The sequence below is a fragment of the Vidua chalybeata genome, chromosome 1, assembly GCF_026979565.1.
Source record: "Vidua chalybeata isolate OUT-0048 chromosome 1, bVidCha1 merged haplotype, whole genome shotgun sequence".
NCBI lineage: Eukaryota > Metazoa > Chordata > Aves > Passeriformes > Viduidae > Vidua > Vidua chalybeata.
The window spans coordinates 19514918-19531151 of NC_071530.1; the positions used below are offsets into that span (position 1 = coordinate 19514918).

At 35.9% G+C, this 16234-nt stretch overlaps 1 protein-coding gene across 1 annotated transcript in view; it reads right to left on the reverse strand.

The window, feature by feature from the left end:
* Nucleotides 1-16234, reverse strand: part of MALRD1 (MAM and LDL receptor class A domain containing 1) — a 232774-nt gene that overhangs the window by 56935 nt on the left and 159605 nt on the right. The window contains exons 31-32 of the mRNA XM_053963779.1: nt 15367-15524; nt 8350-8551 (exon numbers count right to left, since the gene is read on the reverse strand). Of these exons, the coding sequence (XP_053819754.1) occupies nt 8350-8551; nt 15367-15524 (360 nt within the window). The remainder of the gene's footprint in view (nt 1-8349; nt 8552-15366; nt 15525-16234) is intronic.

Here is a 16234-nt window from a genome sequence, read left to right on the forward strand (position 1 = left end):
TCATTCCAAATATTATTTCTCTACATCCCTCCAAGGAAATATGTTGATTTTTATGAATGAAGTTAGCAAGGAAAAATATCATCTGTGTGATTTGAAAGTTTTCTGGTGTAAACAGATGGGGTTTGGAGATTCAATATTAATGAAACTATTTTAATACACTATTAATAAATCCGAAGAATTTTAATTTCCCAAAAGGCATGAGCTTGCTTCAGAAGATTTCAGTATTCTGGATAAGTTATAAGAAGGCAGAGATTAACTGAAGGTTTTGGACAAAGATAGTATAATTATTAATTTAAACATACACAACATAATTGCATTTAAGAATTACCCATAATTATCCTAGCTTATACAGTGCAATTATCTTATCCTAAAATTATTCACAGTTCCTTTTCTATGAAATCCATAAAAAGTTTTGGCTTTTGACACTGTCTAGGTCTGTGCACTAGAAGGTACAAGAACAGGCTGAGGAAGCTCTCTAAGGTACTATGCCTTGGATCACAATTTTTAGTCTTTAAAAATGCATAAATGCCTTATCTGCCAAGCAACATGGATCTAAAGCATATAGTGATTAGTTTCAGGGAAATGCTAATTGACTAAAGAATCTATTCACAAATTTCCCTGATATCTCCAGTCCTCTATTTCTACTCACTCTGCTTTCCTCTTCCCCTCCTTTGTTTCTGTGAGCAGCCTCCCCCTGCAACTTCTCTCATGATTCATCTCCTACCCTTGAGGAAAGAAACTCCATGAGTTTCTTCTTTCTTTCTCCCTGAGAAAGAGACTCCATGTGAGAGAGATTTCTGCTTCACTGCAAGCATGAGCAGACAGGCTAACAGTGATTCCCCTGGCTCTGCAACTTAAAGAAATCAGAAGTTAAGTCTCCTCTACAGTGTTTTTCCCCATGATCTAACACTGTAGTATTAGCAGTTCAGGCAGTTAACTCTTCCAGTATTTCCAGCACTTGGGCTCTGGGAGTTTCAGAGAAGGATCATAAACTGTCTAAGATGAGTCCTGTTCTGCTGCAGAATTTTCTGTGCTGCTTCATCATGGGAACACATGGACACACTTGCAGACACACAGACACACAGATTCACACACATGGACACACACAAGGACACATGGACAAATACACATGGACAAATGCTCGCTCCTCAGCAAGATTCTCTCTGCATTATTCAGCTATTTTTTGCACAAAGCTCAAACAAACACCCACTCTACCATTTGGATTGCTGCCTCTTAATTAGACAAAAATGTTATTTAGCTTTTCTTGATGTGAAATGGGATCTACTAAAAGTGCTGGAGAGCATATAAAATTATCTGCAAATGGCTGGCTTCTGAGCTGTTTAATTTGACTAGCTTGCCTGTTATGCTTCTGTCATGGGTAACCCAGAATCTCATTGTATTTCATATCGATCTCTTACTGTCTCTTTAAACCCCAGCACATCCAGAACCAGAATTCTGGGGCAGCTGGGACATGGTGGTCCCTTTAGAAGGCCAGGGCACCCAAGATGACTCCCTTCTTTGCCTGGCGGAGTTTGCTGAAGGTGGATGCTGCTTTGGGTGGGTTTTGGGGCTTGTGACTGTAGCAACTTGGTAAAACCGCATTTTGCAATTAGAAACCATCTTTAGCGTGAATCTTGCAAATTCCATAGGCAGTGAAGCTTGAGCTGGCCCCATGGGGCTGGCTCACCCTGTGTCAGCACCACAGAGTGGATACAGCAGTGGGTCAGGACACGAGCACCAGCACTAGCAGAGTCTGGTGGGCAGCAGGTGGAAGCGGTGGGCGGCAGAGCTGACCCCACACACGCTGGAGGGTCTTCATCTGCCACCAGAGCAGCTCTGTAAGCTGCCACCTTCCCGGGAGGGCTCTTTTTTGGGCACCACCATTTCTCCTTTTGCCTCCCAGACCATGGGTCACCTGGGGAGCACCATCCTGGGGAGAGAGCTGGCACCATTTTCTCTCTGTCTTTCAAGATATGCGGGAACCATCTTGGGAAGGGTATTTCTGGCATTTTGGGTGTCTCTTTGCTCCTGTGGGGTTCCTGAGATTTAGCAATTTTGTATCTAGTGGTTATTTACCGGGGAGCTTTTTTGCCTTTCGCTGTTCCGCTTGTAGGTAAATGGTATTTTTTCACTTATATCTACTAGTGTTTGTTCCTTGTTGGTGGAAAGGGATTGGTTAAAGTAAGGGAATGTAACTCATTTTAGAATCTCCTCTTTAAATTGTCCTAATTCAAGACAGCTTATCACTAATCTGCCAGTTTAGGGTCTGCACAGGAGAAACATTTTGCTTTTTTGGTCAATTCAGGATATTTTATTTTTATGAGTCTGAAAGCAAAAATGGTTTGGACATTTCCAAACTAGTACTCAAAATTACAGAGGTTTTTAAAATCCCATCTTATCTTTATTTGTCAGGTAGATAACATTATGCAATGAGAAGTAGTTATGAATGTAGTTATCGAATACTTTTCAAATATTTGGACAACACAGCTATATGATGTTTAGAAAAACTCTTCATCAAGATAAGAAATTCTGCAGTCAAAGATATATCTGAATAATGGAATAATGTACACAGAGAAACAACAGTATTCAATTATCTCTCATCTCTGTATTGGAAAAAGAAAAGAGAGCTCTGAGAAAAATAGTGTTCAACATTATGGTTAAAGATTATGTTTTTGCATATAAACACACAGACCCTGATTTTAAGCAAATGGAAATTTGTGGCAGGAAAAGCAGCGGATGTTTATAAACAATCAGGATTCAAAGAGTGTGTTTCATGAAGAAGAGATAAAATAGGGATAAAAAAGTGTCAATATGTGACTGAGCACTGGAACAGCTCCCCAGGGCAGTGGTGACAGCACCAGCCTGACAGAGCTCAAGGAGCATTTGGACAATGCTGTTGGGCACATGGTGTGCCCACTCTTGGGGATGGTTGTGTGCAGCACAAAGAATTGAATTCAACTGTCATTCTGTGAATATATGTTGTGAGAAACAAATTATAACTCAGGCGAGATGTTATGACATCAGTATTTCCACACATATATACCTTTGCTCTGTGGTTTCTTATCTAAAATCACAAGGGGATTCACTTAGAAAGAAATGCTACTCACATTTTTTTCCTGAAAATTAGATCCCTTCACGATACCACATATCTAAAATTATAGTAGTTTAGACTAACACTGATTTTGAAAACCGTGACTCATTATCAGGTGATTATCTACATAGATTTTTATTTTACCACTTTCTTTCTTTCCACTATCTAGCTATATGGAAATCATTTTCAGAGTTACTATACTTTTACTAAGTAATTAAATGAAAAAGTATTAGATTCTATCTTCATTCTGCTATGTTCAAATTATAAACAGTCATAAACAGAGTTTAAATTAGATACCAAATATAATGTTAATTTCCTTCCACATTGACCAAAGAGAATGGCCTATAGCTCTGGCTCTTTGGGTCACTGTCCTTCTCATCTTGATGCTTGAACCTGCACCTATCACAATTTTTTGCTATGACATTGCATATATTCTGCTGGGTTTTTTTGGAAGTCAATGCAAATTATTTCACTCTGAAGGAACTTCAGGATTGTGTCTATAGCATGCATCTATTGTGAGATTTGAAACTGCTTTATGGAGATGCCTTAAGAAAATCCTACCCACCACACAAAAGAGTGAATCACCAAGGTTAAAATAAAGGTTTCATACATTTCAAGGTCTAAATGAGAAAGCACTAACCAGCTTTTCTATTCATGAATATAAGCCACCTAGATTCATATAAGCAGTAGCATATAATTTAATTTCTGAATATTAAAAATTTCTCTGATGTTAAAAGAGGAACAGTTAAGTTCAAAGGTAATGAAAAACCTTGAGGATCATTATTCCAAGACTACATATGGCTGGCTATAAGGCTTCAGGCTCAGGAAGACAATTACAAATGGCTGCCAATGGGAAATGTATTGGGGTAAAACAGTACGTATAGTTGCCCTTTTCTTATACTCTTTCCCTGACATCCAGAACTGTTGGAGACAGGTTATATTTCTAGATGCACTTTTTCTTACTGTGGCTGACCAGAAATTCTGAGTATATCTATCTTAAATGTGATTGAATATAATTTCCTTTGTCACACAGTTTTTGCAATATAATTTCTTCTAGAAAACTAAGGAAAGGTGATCTAAAGTGGCTGTATCTCATGACTGTCTTATGATAGTTCAAATAAATTGAAAATTCAATTACTGGAGGTTAGGTTTTAGGGTACTGGGGCACCTTTGTAGACATTTTTAAAAATACCCTTGGACTTGAATGTAAAGCTAAAACCTGTCTTATAACTCATAGATTCTGATTTGTTTCTTCTATTTGTGTTTTCACAGCAAGTGAAATCTTCCTCAGTATAAGGATTATATACAACCTTTACAGAAGGTTTAGTCTGTGCTTTGTTACACAGCAATTGGGAGACTTGGAAGAATTATGATATTTCAAAGCAAATGTTTCACCTCAGTGAAAGCTGCCAACATTGAAAATTTTACTGTACTTCAGGTCCTAAGAGGCAAATCTGACCCTTTTGTTGGTAACCTGTGTGGTGAAGTCAAGGACTATGACAACATCGGAAAAAAGCCCCAACCCATCGCATCTGGGAAATAGCACTTCCTATATTCACAATTCCACCATGATCAGATGACACAGTGTTAAAAATGCCGTGTCCTGTCTGTGCTGAATGTTTTGCACTGCTTGAATTGCCCTTTTATCTCCAATGTATCCTTACATAAAAATATGTTCTACTGGAGACAAATCTTTCAGGTGAAAGGAAAGCTGCAGGGGGATGTGGTGGGAACTTTGAAACAATGACAATCCTTTCTCATGTGCTAAGTTTATAGGCTAAAGAGACATTTTTTAAAAAAAATATTTTATAAAGATGGGAATATATAGAAAAAGCTCAGAAGTAAAAACGATTTTAAAATAAAATTATCATAGTTGATAAAAAGTGGTTCACAAAACAGAAGAAAAGAAAGAAAATACTTCAGATAGTGTGACCAGCTACGCGAAATAAACTATGCAGCAAACATAGACTAAAAACTGTAATTAAAAAAGAGAGAATGATAAGGAAAGGTGAAGTAGAAGAATAGACACAGAATCACATGCAGACTAATTTTATTCAAATTAATTATTTCAGTAAGCAATATTAATACTGAACTGGTGATAAGCATGACTGATGGTGAAAAAGTAAATACTGTTTTCTCAAATACTCAGGTGCCACATGACATTTGCACTTGTCTTTAAACCCAAAAATCATCTCAAATATTCATTTAAAAGTGTCAATACTATTCTTTTTGAATAAATCAAAAGTACTTTAACAATTAGTTAAAGCAGTACAATTTAGAGGTATAAGTTCCCAAAAAGTTGCAGCTAAATAGGGCCTAGCAGGTAACTTGACTGCATAAAAGAGCTGGAACATCATTCAGTGCTGACTTTGTACTGAGATTTACCTTCTTCCAGTAGATCTCCACAAGCACAAATATTTCACTTGGGTGATCTCTGGAAGACATAACAAAATATAGTTACTATTTATTTGTTTCTCAAGAATTCTGCTCCAATATGTAGAAGTGCCATTTAACTAAAGTACACCAAATTTGTCCATCTGGTTTATTTCTGCAGTAACAAATGAGGGGCAAAATATAATATTCTATTTTTTATAAGCAGAGTAAAATTTGGTTATTAGGCATCTTTGGGTTAATGCTAGGATTTAAATTAGGTGTAGCAATAATTTTTAGAATTTCTGTAATGCCTCCTATTTCAGCTCAACAAGAAAATACTATGAGGAGACATTAATGAACATAAAATTTGGAATTTTTGTTCCATCTGAAACTAGAAATAGAAATGTTTTGTAACTTATATTTGAAAACATTAAGACATCATAGAAATAAAGTTCTGTGGGTTTTTTAAAATCAATCTGCGATTTGCAAATTTGAAGAAGATAGTTACAATTAATTAACAATTAAATTCATTGGTCCCTAGGATGTAAAATAAGATCTTCACACAATTTTATCAGCAGAAAGTTATGAACCTTGAAAAGTGGTATGAATATATCTCATTTAACACCTAATTCTGAACTAGATCCAGTGCCACTGATAGCTCCCTCTGCATTAGCATCAGCTGAAAGCTACTTCTGCAGTAGTCCTAGCTTGACCTAGCACTACCTTGACAACACCTTGCTTAAATGTTCAGAAATATTCTTGGATATCTAGGAACTATAATGGCTAATATGGACTGACTACTTAAAAACATAAAAACCACAACTGAATTAGAGCTGCTGGCAATGCTTTATTACTTCGAGCTCCCAACCAGCTAAATTGTGATTGCTTCCATTTAGAACATGTTGCCTCTGGAAACTCAAAGCAATTAAAGGCAAGCTGAAATATAATAATACAGAGAGAGGAAAAAAGATCTGCACTAGTATAGCTATCTTCTGAAAGGAAGAACACTACACAAGACCTGCACTGCAGGTAATACACTTTTCTTTGAGCTAGGTCTTTGAATGAACATAATGAGCAACAATCAAAACAGGACTGACAGTGGATTAGGTAAACTTTCCCACCAATTCCGTTACAGAAAAATGTTCTTGCTCAAATACCTACAGGACAGTGTTTTTATACTATTGGAAGGTAATATCTTCAAATTTTACCATCTGAATATTTAATTAGCTCTCTAGCAACAACAGTTAGCAAAAAACGGCACCTGGTCCTAAATAGCACTTTGTCAGGAACAGTATTAAAAATTCAGCAGTAGGTTCTTTTTTTCCTAAATTGCTGTGGTTTATTGTGTTACATGGATTTTACGTAATTCTCTTGCCTCTTTGGAAGCTCTACCATGCCAGCAAGGCATGGTAGGATAGATAGGACTCCTCCAAGGACAGTATGAAGCCAATCTTAAGTAAAAGCAGCTAGATATAGTTTTAAATAAGTCTTGAGAGAAGATTATCTATCAAGTTGCAATTTATGCATTTAGATGAAGCATAAGTTTTTGACTTATTCAACAAACTGTAAGTAAGCAATATAACTCCAATAAATTTTTTTCAGGCCAAACTTATGATATCCCACATTTGTAAGAGCAACAGATTGTGATACAAGTTAGATGCTTTGAAGTATTCTACAACTGGAAAATTTCTGAAGAAAAATAATGTCATTAGAAAATATTGCTCTATTAAAATTAATTTATTTCTATAGTTATGATTATTTCAGAATTACAGGTACTTAAACTATATAATTTGAAAATTTCCCCATTATGTTATATTATGCATAAAACTGCCTATGTAATCCTTAAGATATGGCTAAAAAAGGTGATTAATGTAATACGGGTAGAACAAATGCCTGTTTATGCACATAGTCTGCAGCTCATTGAATTACATTCCAAAATATTATTTGCCTGAGCCTATTTAGAGAAAATAAACAAAACTCTCATTGAGCTTGAGACTGAACAAATGTCACCTGTGTGAACATATTATTTCACTTGAAGCTTTAATCAGCATGTTTTTAATTCCTCCTGAAGGTGCTTATCACAATGAAAATAATAATAGAAATAGTTTCTTGAACAGCATGACAACTAGGTCATACACAGGCTGTCCTATCTGAACAACAAGAGCTGTATTAATAAAAAGAAAGGTTATCAAAGAAGATTTTTATAACCTTAATATTGGCATTTATTTAACAATAATAATTCCTAGTTGGCCCTTAGTCAGTCATTAAGTTCTGCTGATATTTCTATCAGAATTTGTATTTGCATGTATACTATGTTCTTTTTCTTCTGATATGGTATTGTATGCTACATTTTGTTTTCAGAGTAAAACACTGCTTTTCTCACAGAAAAAAAAACACGCCATTTTAAGACATTAGAATTCTTTTTCTACATAGATCAAATACTTGTGTAGTACAAGTGAGATTGTAAATACTCAAGAGAAATGTTAGAGAGGCAAATTTGGTACACATTTGTATTTTATAAAAAGAGCGAAGAGAAAAAAAACAGACAACTTTCATTGAAAATAATTGTGAACTACTTTGATACTCATAAAACTCTTAGATCCCAAACGAATGTCTTCTCTGATTTTTTCCTACAGGAGAAAAGCAATATAGTGAAATGGCAGTAGATTCCTCTCAGCTGTGGTTCAGGTCCTCAATGCTAGTAATATTCTGAGTTGCTATAATTATTTGTATGTTCAAGTACAAAACTGTCTTCTATAAACCATGAGAAAAAGAAAATATGTCAGATTTTGTGACTGTGATATACATTGAAATACAAAATGCCACAATTTTCCTTGCCCTCTGAAAAGAGATTATGTATGATATATAGTTGTGTAATAGCATACCTCCATCAATGCATTCTGGGGTGAAAGAAATATCATCTAGAGCAAATTCTGTGGGTTGACTCCACCCCACCTCAGCTTCAAAGGCAACTCTGAAAAGGCTGTTGCTGGAGAGAGCTACACTTCCATACATCCATTTGTTTTCTTCATTCCTGCTAGAAGACCACATAAGGATATCCATTCCATGTTCTTCAACTGTGTAGACCTGTTGATGACAGAAATGAATCAGCATTAAACAACAGGAGTGCAGCTTGGGAGAGTAACACAGACAAGTGCAGTAGTGCACCTCCCTGCTTGGGCAGTACTGACCCTCCTAGATATGGTTCAGATCCACTTCATATTGGTGATGACCAAATGTTACTGAATACTTTTGCTAATGCTAGTTCAGCTTCAAATATAAAGCTACTGTGAAAAGCAAAAAAAAAAAAAAAAAAAAGGAAAAAAAGAGCTGCTAACCCAATCACTAATTGCAAAATCTACAGTCTCAGCCTGATATACAGAAGATAACGAGTAAAGACTTAATCCCAAATTCATTTAAAAATTTAAAAAATACTGAGAAAGATCTTGAGCCATCCTTTCATCTCTAAATGGTGACTTCCTTATACTTAGACTGAGTGAAGAGAGGTATAAATAAAAGATTTAGCAACTAGGGATTTAAGTCTGTCATCTGGTACTAGCCATTTATAGTTCGGAGTTTGAGACAGTCACAAAAAGTTATTGCAAACATATTTAGGAAAGGTATGAATAAAAATACATAAAATATTTAAATACTGAAAGCAATAAGTGAAGCAATGAAAGAAGTCCCAATTAACCAATAGGTAGTGAATTTATGCCAAGAACATGAAAGTGGAAAATACAGAGGTATTTGCTGTTCCCACTCAGGTGTTATAAAATCTGACCAGGTTAAAAAAAAAATAAAAAATAAAAAGAACTTGAGAAAATAAAGTAAGCATATTCTAAGCATTCCAGATGATAACTATTTCTTTAAAGGACTGAATATTATAATGAATATACTCTTCTCATCACTTTCAGAAACATAATTATCTTAAACTAATTTTTCAGTGACCGGTAGATTCATGTTGCCAACTGAATGCCCCATTTTAATAATGGGAATCCCGAGGCCCAAGGAAGTTATGAACTTGAATCCATGCTAATGATCTGTATAATTCAGTATGTTTGATTCTCCCAGTCCACCTGGTGGGACAAATAAGCTAAAAACCAAAATGGCACCCTAAATCCCACATACTTCATAGAACTTGGTGTATTGATTAAAAGATCTATGATGCCTGACAACTCTTGCACGTTATTTTATTTTTGGAGTAAGGGAGCAAGAAAGAATACTGACATAGAGTAACTGAAATCAGGACCAAATTTTGTCATGCCTGATCTTTGGTTACAGGACTGTGTAACAGCAACATCTTGTCATTGTCTTCCTAAAAGCACACCTCTTGCAGGGCTAAAAGGATAGGTGTAGAGGAGAAAGAGATGGTTCAACCCATAAAATAAGATTTAAAACTGTGTGTAACAGTTTTTCACGTTACCAGGCTCTGAGGCCTTAATAAGTTGAAACCCTTGATTAGAGAAACCCTTTATGTGAGGTTAGGACAATGTTAAACACCTGTGTGTGTCTCTGGAACCATTCACTATTTCACCAATCATGAAATATGACAATCTTGATGATCTGGAATTTTACAGCATATAATAATGTTAGCATGGTTTTAGCTATAAGCAGTGATATTTACTTTTGGAAGGTAAATATTGAGGTAATATCCCTTTCAGTATATCTCATTGTTAAGTCTCACAGCTGCACAAATAGCTATTGGGGAAGTGGGAAGAATCCAAAACATTTGAAGACAATACTACTATCTTTCTTACAGGATACTTAAAGATTGTCACATTGTTTAAAGCCAGATTTTTTTTTTTTCCAATTCTTTTGGTCAGGTTAGTAGGAGAATTTTCTCATACTTAAAGTTTCAAGGCACAGTAATTGTTTGAATAGGTCTGTCTATGTACAGATGAAATTTCATTGTGTCCATGCAAAGTCTGGTCTCAGATGCAGCAAGGACCTATTCTATGCACATTCAGATCAACCCTGCAGCTCAAGCTCAGTACCAACAATAAACCAGTCAGGAATCCTGCTGTGTGTTCACTGGCCAGTGGGACTGGAATGGCAGCAAGTCAAACTGGGTCTTAAGTGTGACATTTGGATGACATCAGCTCCTGTTCACATAGATGCAAAGTCATCTTACATGCCTTGTCTTTCTTTCCTTTGAGATTTAACTTACATTTACCATAGAGTAAGGGTATGCAGATGTATAATTACTAATGGATTAATTAACATGTTATGGTAATTTATGTGACTCTGTCCTCAGTTAGACTAAAGTTTAAACCTGGTGTATAACAATCACATAGGTAATTGAGGCAACTGATATAATTTAGAGTAAATCTCTAAACTGTTACATTGGAAATCTCTGTTGAACTCCCAGTTCTGTTTCATTTGTCATGTACCTTCCTGGGGTAATGCTTCAATCCCACTACTTGCCAAAGTACTCCTGAATACCTGAGTTCTCCAAACATTTTTCTGTCCACAACTATGCCAGGAAAGGGTCTGTGTTCTTAAATGTCTTCTAAAAAATGTTGGATGAAATTTCTAAAAGAATACATAACTGAAAATGCATGTTAAGTCAAATGAGATTAATGGAGAGTTCAGAAAAATGGGAAGCCCAAGGACTCTGCTACTTTAGCAGGGAATACAAGTCTTATTTTCTCTGAGGTTGTGCCCAGTGAAAGGGAAGAAACATAATATCTTCTCTCCTGGGGCTACCCATGTCACTCAGTGTTTGAGCATCTTCTGAATCAGGGAGAATGTCAAGTGTATATAAGACTTCTGCTCACTTGTGTAAACACATGCAGCCATGCAGCAGATGAAAGGTTGAGCAAATTTTCATGGATAAGATCTCCCTAGAGCCCTGGAAGGGTACAACTCTGTGGTGCTTAATACCTCCAGTACCGCCTTCCTGCACAGCATCCCATCTAATGTGTACAAGCTAGCCTGGTAGTGAAAACAACTTAAGATGTGCAAGAGAAAAAGCTGGCAAGATGAATCTCACTATATGGTATGTAAGGGAAGAAAAATAACCACCAAACAAAAACCAACCAAGCAAAAAAAACCACAAAAACTCAAAACCCTCAAAACAACCAAACAACAAGTTGTAGCAAAATCCCACTGAACAACTCTCTATTTATAAGTCTGATAAGATTGTTCTCCAGCCTAATACTGATTTGGCTGATCCACTGAGAACATTCTTTAGAAAATCCTATTTACTGCCTTAAAGTTCTAATTCTCCACAGAATATCCTGTGTGTTAGAAAGTTCTGAATTATTTTTCAGCTTCTATTTCACTTTGAGGATGCAGAAAGTACTTTTTAAGGTCATAAAATGGAAACTATTTTCTATTTGTTAATCAGTAGTTACAACTCATGGCTGTCCTGTACCCTCATCCTGACTTTTCAATATGATATATTATCTCCCTGATCTTGCCTGAATCTAGCAGTTGGAATGCAGGAAGGTACAACATTCCACCTGAATTGCCTAATAAATAAGAAACCAATGCAGGTCTGAAGGGTCCATAATAAGAGATATATTTTCCCACCATTGACAACTTAGAGTCTTTAATTGCCAGCTGAGGAAACAAGAAAATCTTGAGAAAGAGAACCTGTATGTTCACTTCATTAGGCACCAAAGACTTGTGTCAGCTGAGGAAAATTTCTATTGACTCCAGTGAATAATGATGCTAGGTTTTCTGCCTTACATCTTTAAGATCATGCTTTTGAACTCTTCATATTCCTCAGCAGTCATCGTCACATGTCTTCCTTGGACCAATGTCTCACCAGAGACAGACAGAAATTGTTTCTAAGTCCACAAATCAGATTACAAAATTGTATCATATTTCATTATCCCAATAGAGAAGCACTTAAAAAATTACTTACCTCTTTTCTCCTTATTCCCCTAAACCTCTGTTTGAAGTAATAAAAATTTTGCCTAAACATTAGTTTGAAGTAATAAAATATTTAGGTTTTTTGAGTAAAAGTGACCTGTCTTATACCAAAATTTATTGTAAATCAGTTATTTTAGTATTAACAAATACGAAGGCAGAAAAGTGATATATTAGCTATACTATCACATCAGGAATTAATTTTCATTTTAATTCTCCACTGTATGAGTATGGCAGACTCCTGAGGTAAATGGGCAGAGAAGCATAATAAACACTGAGTGTTTTCAGTCTGACAGATGATCAACGGAATTTCTATTGGGAAGAAACAGATGTGAAAACCACATTCATTTTCTGCTGAAACTGCTCTCCTACACCATTAAATTCCAAAAACTAGTCATAAGAATGTAAAGAGAAATGTGAGTTTTTTTTTAAATTTACATTTGCAGCATAATGCAGCAACACTTGTTTGTATTAAGAGGTATTTTTTCCAGAACGTATTGATTGATATATTAGACCAGGCTTGTACTTAGTGCTGGATAACTCCCCTTCCAAAGACTCTTACCAAATATTTCTAAGGACAGTTGGTGGGTTTGTTCTTACAAAGTCATTACAAAGCAATTTTTTTCTCCTGCTCATTAATGGTTGATTGAAGTCCTGAAGCAGGAGTATTCAGATTTCTTTTAAATAGCGTCCATTTTATGTTAATGCAAGAGTTGCTGTAAGCATTGTGTCCTTTCTAAAAATAATAATAACAGCCCAGACTTTTGGTTTCCCTATGAACAAATTACAGAGTTTATGACACTCAAATTGTGCAATTGAAATGTGCATTGTGAATACAGAATAGGAGCAGTTCAAGTTCCTTTTCCTCTTTCCTCAGTGACTAGTTCCTTTTCTGAGTAAGAATAGGATTGTTCCTGTAACTTTCCACTATTTTGTGTAGTTCTACCACATCTATTTCCTATACCATTACAACATTCATTTTTATCTTTCTTTTACTGATTCCTTGTATGTCATTTTAATCACACATCTCAGTATGTTCTATATCTGCAGTCCTTTTATTTTTTTTTTTTAATTCAGACTTGGCCAGATAGCTGTCTTTCAGATAAGAACTATATCAGCTTTTGTACTGACGTTATTGTATTCTGGCACATTATTCAAACTTCCTATTACAGTTTGACTTCTTTCACCTCCAGTGCAAACTGAAAAAAAAAAAAATCTTCACAGAGCTGTTGTTTCAGAAGTTTTGGGCTGTTGATTTTATTGCTTTTCTTTTTTTTGTTCTTTTTAGGCTTTTTCCTTTTTCACTTGAATGGGTACAGTTAATTTATATTCTTGATTTAATAACAGCAACAGTTGATACTGAATAGCTTATTAGTTTGACAGAAAAGAGCAAAATGTCCACAGAGGTAAATTGATTCTGTGATGGGGTGACATTCCTGCTGAATGCCTCAATCTGTTTTGAATACATTTCTACGTAAGACTACATGTAGCAAAGCCATAAACAGGGAACTTTACTTGTATGTGGGAGTAAGATAATTCTTTATGAAATTGAGGCAATTAGAGGAAATTAAATTAGTCTTCTTAAAAAAAAAAAAGTCCAATTAAAAAGCAGGCTCTGGCTCTCTGCCTACTAACTCACACATAGGCCACACACATCTACTTATTCACAAGTGCTAAGTGTTCTGTGATGCTTGAAAACATTCAAAAGCTCCTTCAAAGGAGCTCATCATCAATCTTGCATGCTGTAAGGTCCAGGATACTTGAATTTAAACAGATAGTTAATCATAGATAATCTCACAGTATTTCAGCTGTCAACAGGTCAAAAAAAGGGATTTATGTTTGCTTTTTACTGCTGCTTATATGAACTTTATGAAATACAGCTTTTTTATCAATAAGTAAATGTACTTATACCCAGAGTAATAAACTAGCTGCTAGAGATAAAACTGATATGCAAATCCCATCTTGAAAAAAATTACTAAAAAAAGGAAAAGAAAAAAAAGGTGGAATGAAGGATAACATTATCCTTGGGCTGGATGTAAGGAGAAGATAGTGGAGAGTTTACCAGTGGCACAAGTTACCCCTGGAGGCTGAATAGTCTCCATTTATGGACATTTTCAAGACTAGGTAAATTCCTGAGCCACCCAGCATCATCTTGTAGCTGACTCTGCTTGGAGCAAGGGGTTGGACTAGAGACCACCTGAGGCCCTTCCAGCCTGATTGCACTATAATCCTATGGAACAGTGCTATGATTATCTTTTCCAGTGGAGAAAACAGTGGTAAAATCTTCCAGACTTAATTCAATGTCCAAGACTACAAAAATATTCTTGTGCACTTTTAACATAGACTAACTTATATGCTGTACTGACTAAAAAAATTAACATTACCTGTAGTTTTAAAATTTAACAAACCCCACAGACAGGAGTGTTTCTCAGGTCACTTAAAAAGGAATGGTGCAGCATATTTATACAGTGAGTCACATGAAGTGAGTTGTTTGCCAAGGGGTCACATCCCTGCTTGGACTGCTACTGGATTACTTAACAACCAAAAGTGCACTTGTTAAGGATGCTTGGGGAACAGCAAGAAGACAGTTTCAAGGAAGCTTGGGCTACAATTGTTAATATGGTTAAATACCTTATTTCCAATTGTTTTAATAAAACACCTTTCACACACAGTTGCATTAATATTTTTAAAACATATAATTTAAACCACTAAACATTAGAAATTGTCTCTATTTTATGTTAGAGTGAATTCTGCAGAGAACTGTGATGGTACTGGGTAGGTTTTAGTATGCTAGTCAAATGTGCAGTGTTAGTTCTTACACATGTAGTGAAAGGACTTCAAGTTGAACTAACACTAAAGCAGAACCGTCACTTGATCTTGTCAGGAGAAGATTTGTGTAACGGCAGTAAGTTGTGATGAAGTTTTGTTAATATAAATTCCTGAGATTTTGCTAATCCTAGACACAAAAATGCAAATAGCACTAAAGCAACTATTATTATGCCATAATGTAGTACAAGGACTTTTACCTTTAAGACTCCTGTTTGCTTAGAAGGAAACATCCAGAACCAGAAGCGAACTCTACAGACCCCAAGACTAGCTGGGAAGAATTTGGTGGTAGTTATCCTTGCTCTGTTTCCTTCCTTCTGGTTGGATGAGTTGACATACAAAAATCTCTGTCCTTTACCTTAAAAAATATATATAAACAACATTTAGAGTTTTTCAATACTATTTTATGCTTTGCTTTAGTTTATAAGCATTTTTATAAGCACAGATGCTAGTATTATTTTTTTTTAACCACATACATATATACCATACCATACTTGTATGGAGATCTTCCTTGCTAATGTTTTGTGTATTTCACAGAATTTCAGAATAGCTTGGGTTGGAAGGGCCCTTAAAAATCATCTAGTTCCAACCCCATGCCATGGGCAGGGATGCCAACCACTGCATCAGGCTTCTCAGAACACACCCAGTCTGGCCTTGAACGCTTCCAAGGATGGGGCATCCACAGCTTCTGCACAAATTTTTTCCAGTGTCCCACTGCCTTCTGAGTAAAGGATTTCTTTCTAATTTCCTAATTTCCAGTCTAAGACACCCCAAGTGTCACACCACGTGCCTGAGAACATTGTCTAAATGGTTCTTGAACTCTGTCAGGCTGGTGCTCTGACCACTTCCCTGGGGAGCTGTTCTAGTGCCCAACCACCCTCTGGGTGAAGAAGCATTTCCTAATATCCAACCTAAACCTGATGTACTGATAGGTATTTCTAAGTATTACAGGCTGTTGGCAATTCTGACAAGCAATTCCTCTGTAGCTAATGTGAATATATCTTGCCTGGGTAATTTAAAAGTAAATTGCAAATCTGGATAATTTTGTAAACACTTTGCTCTAATTTT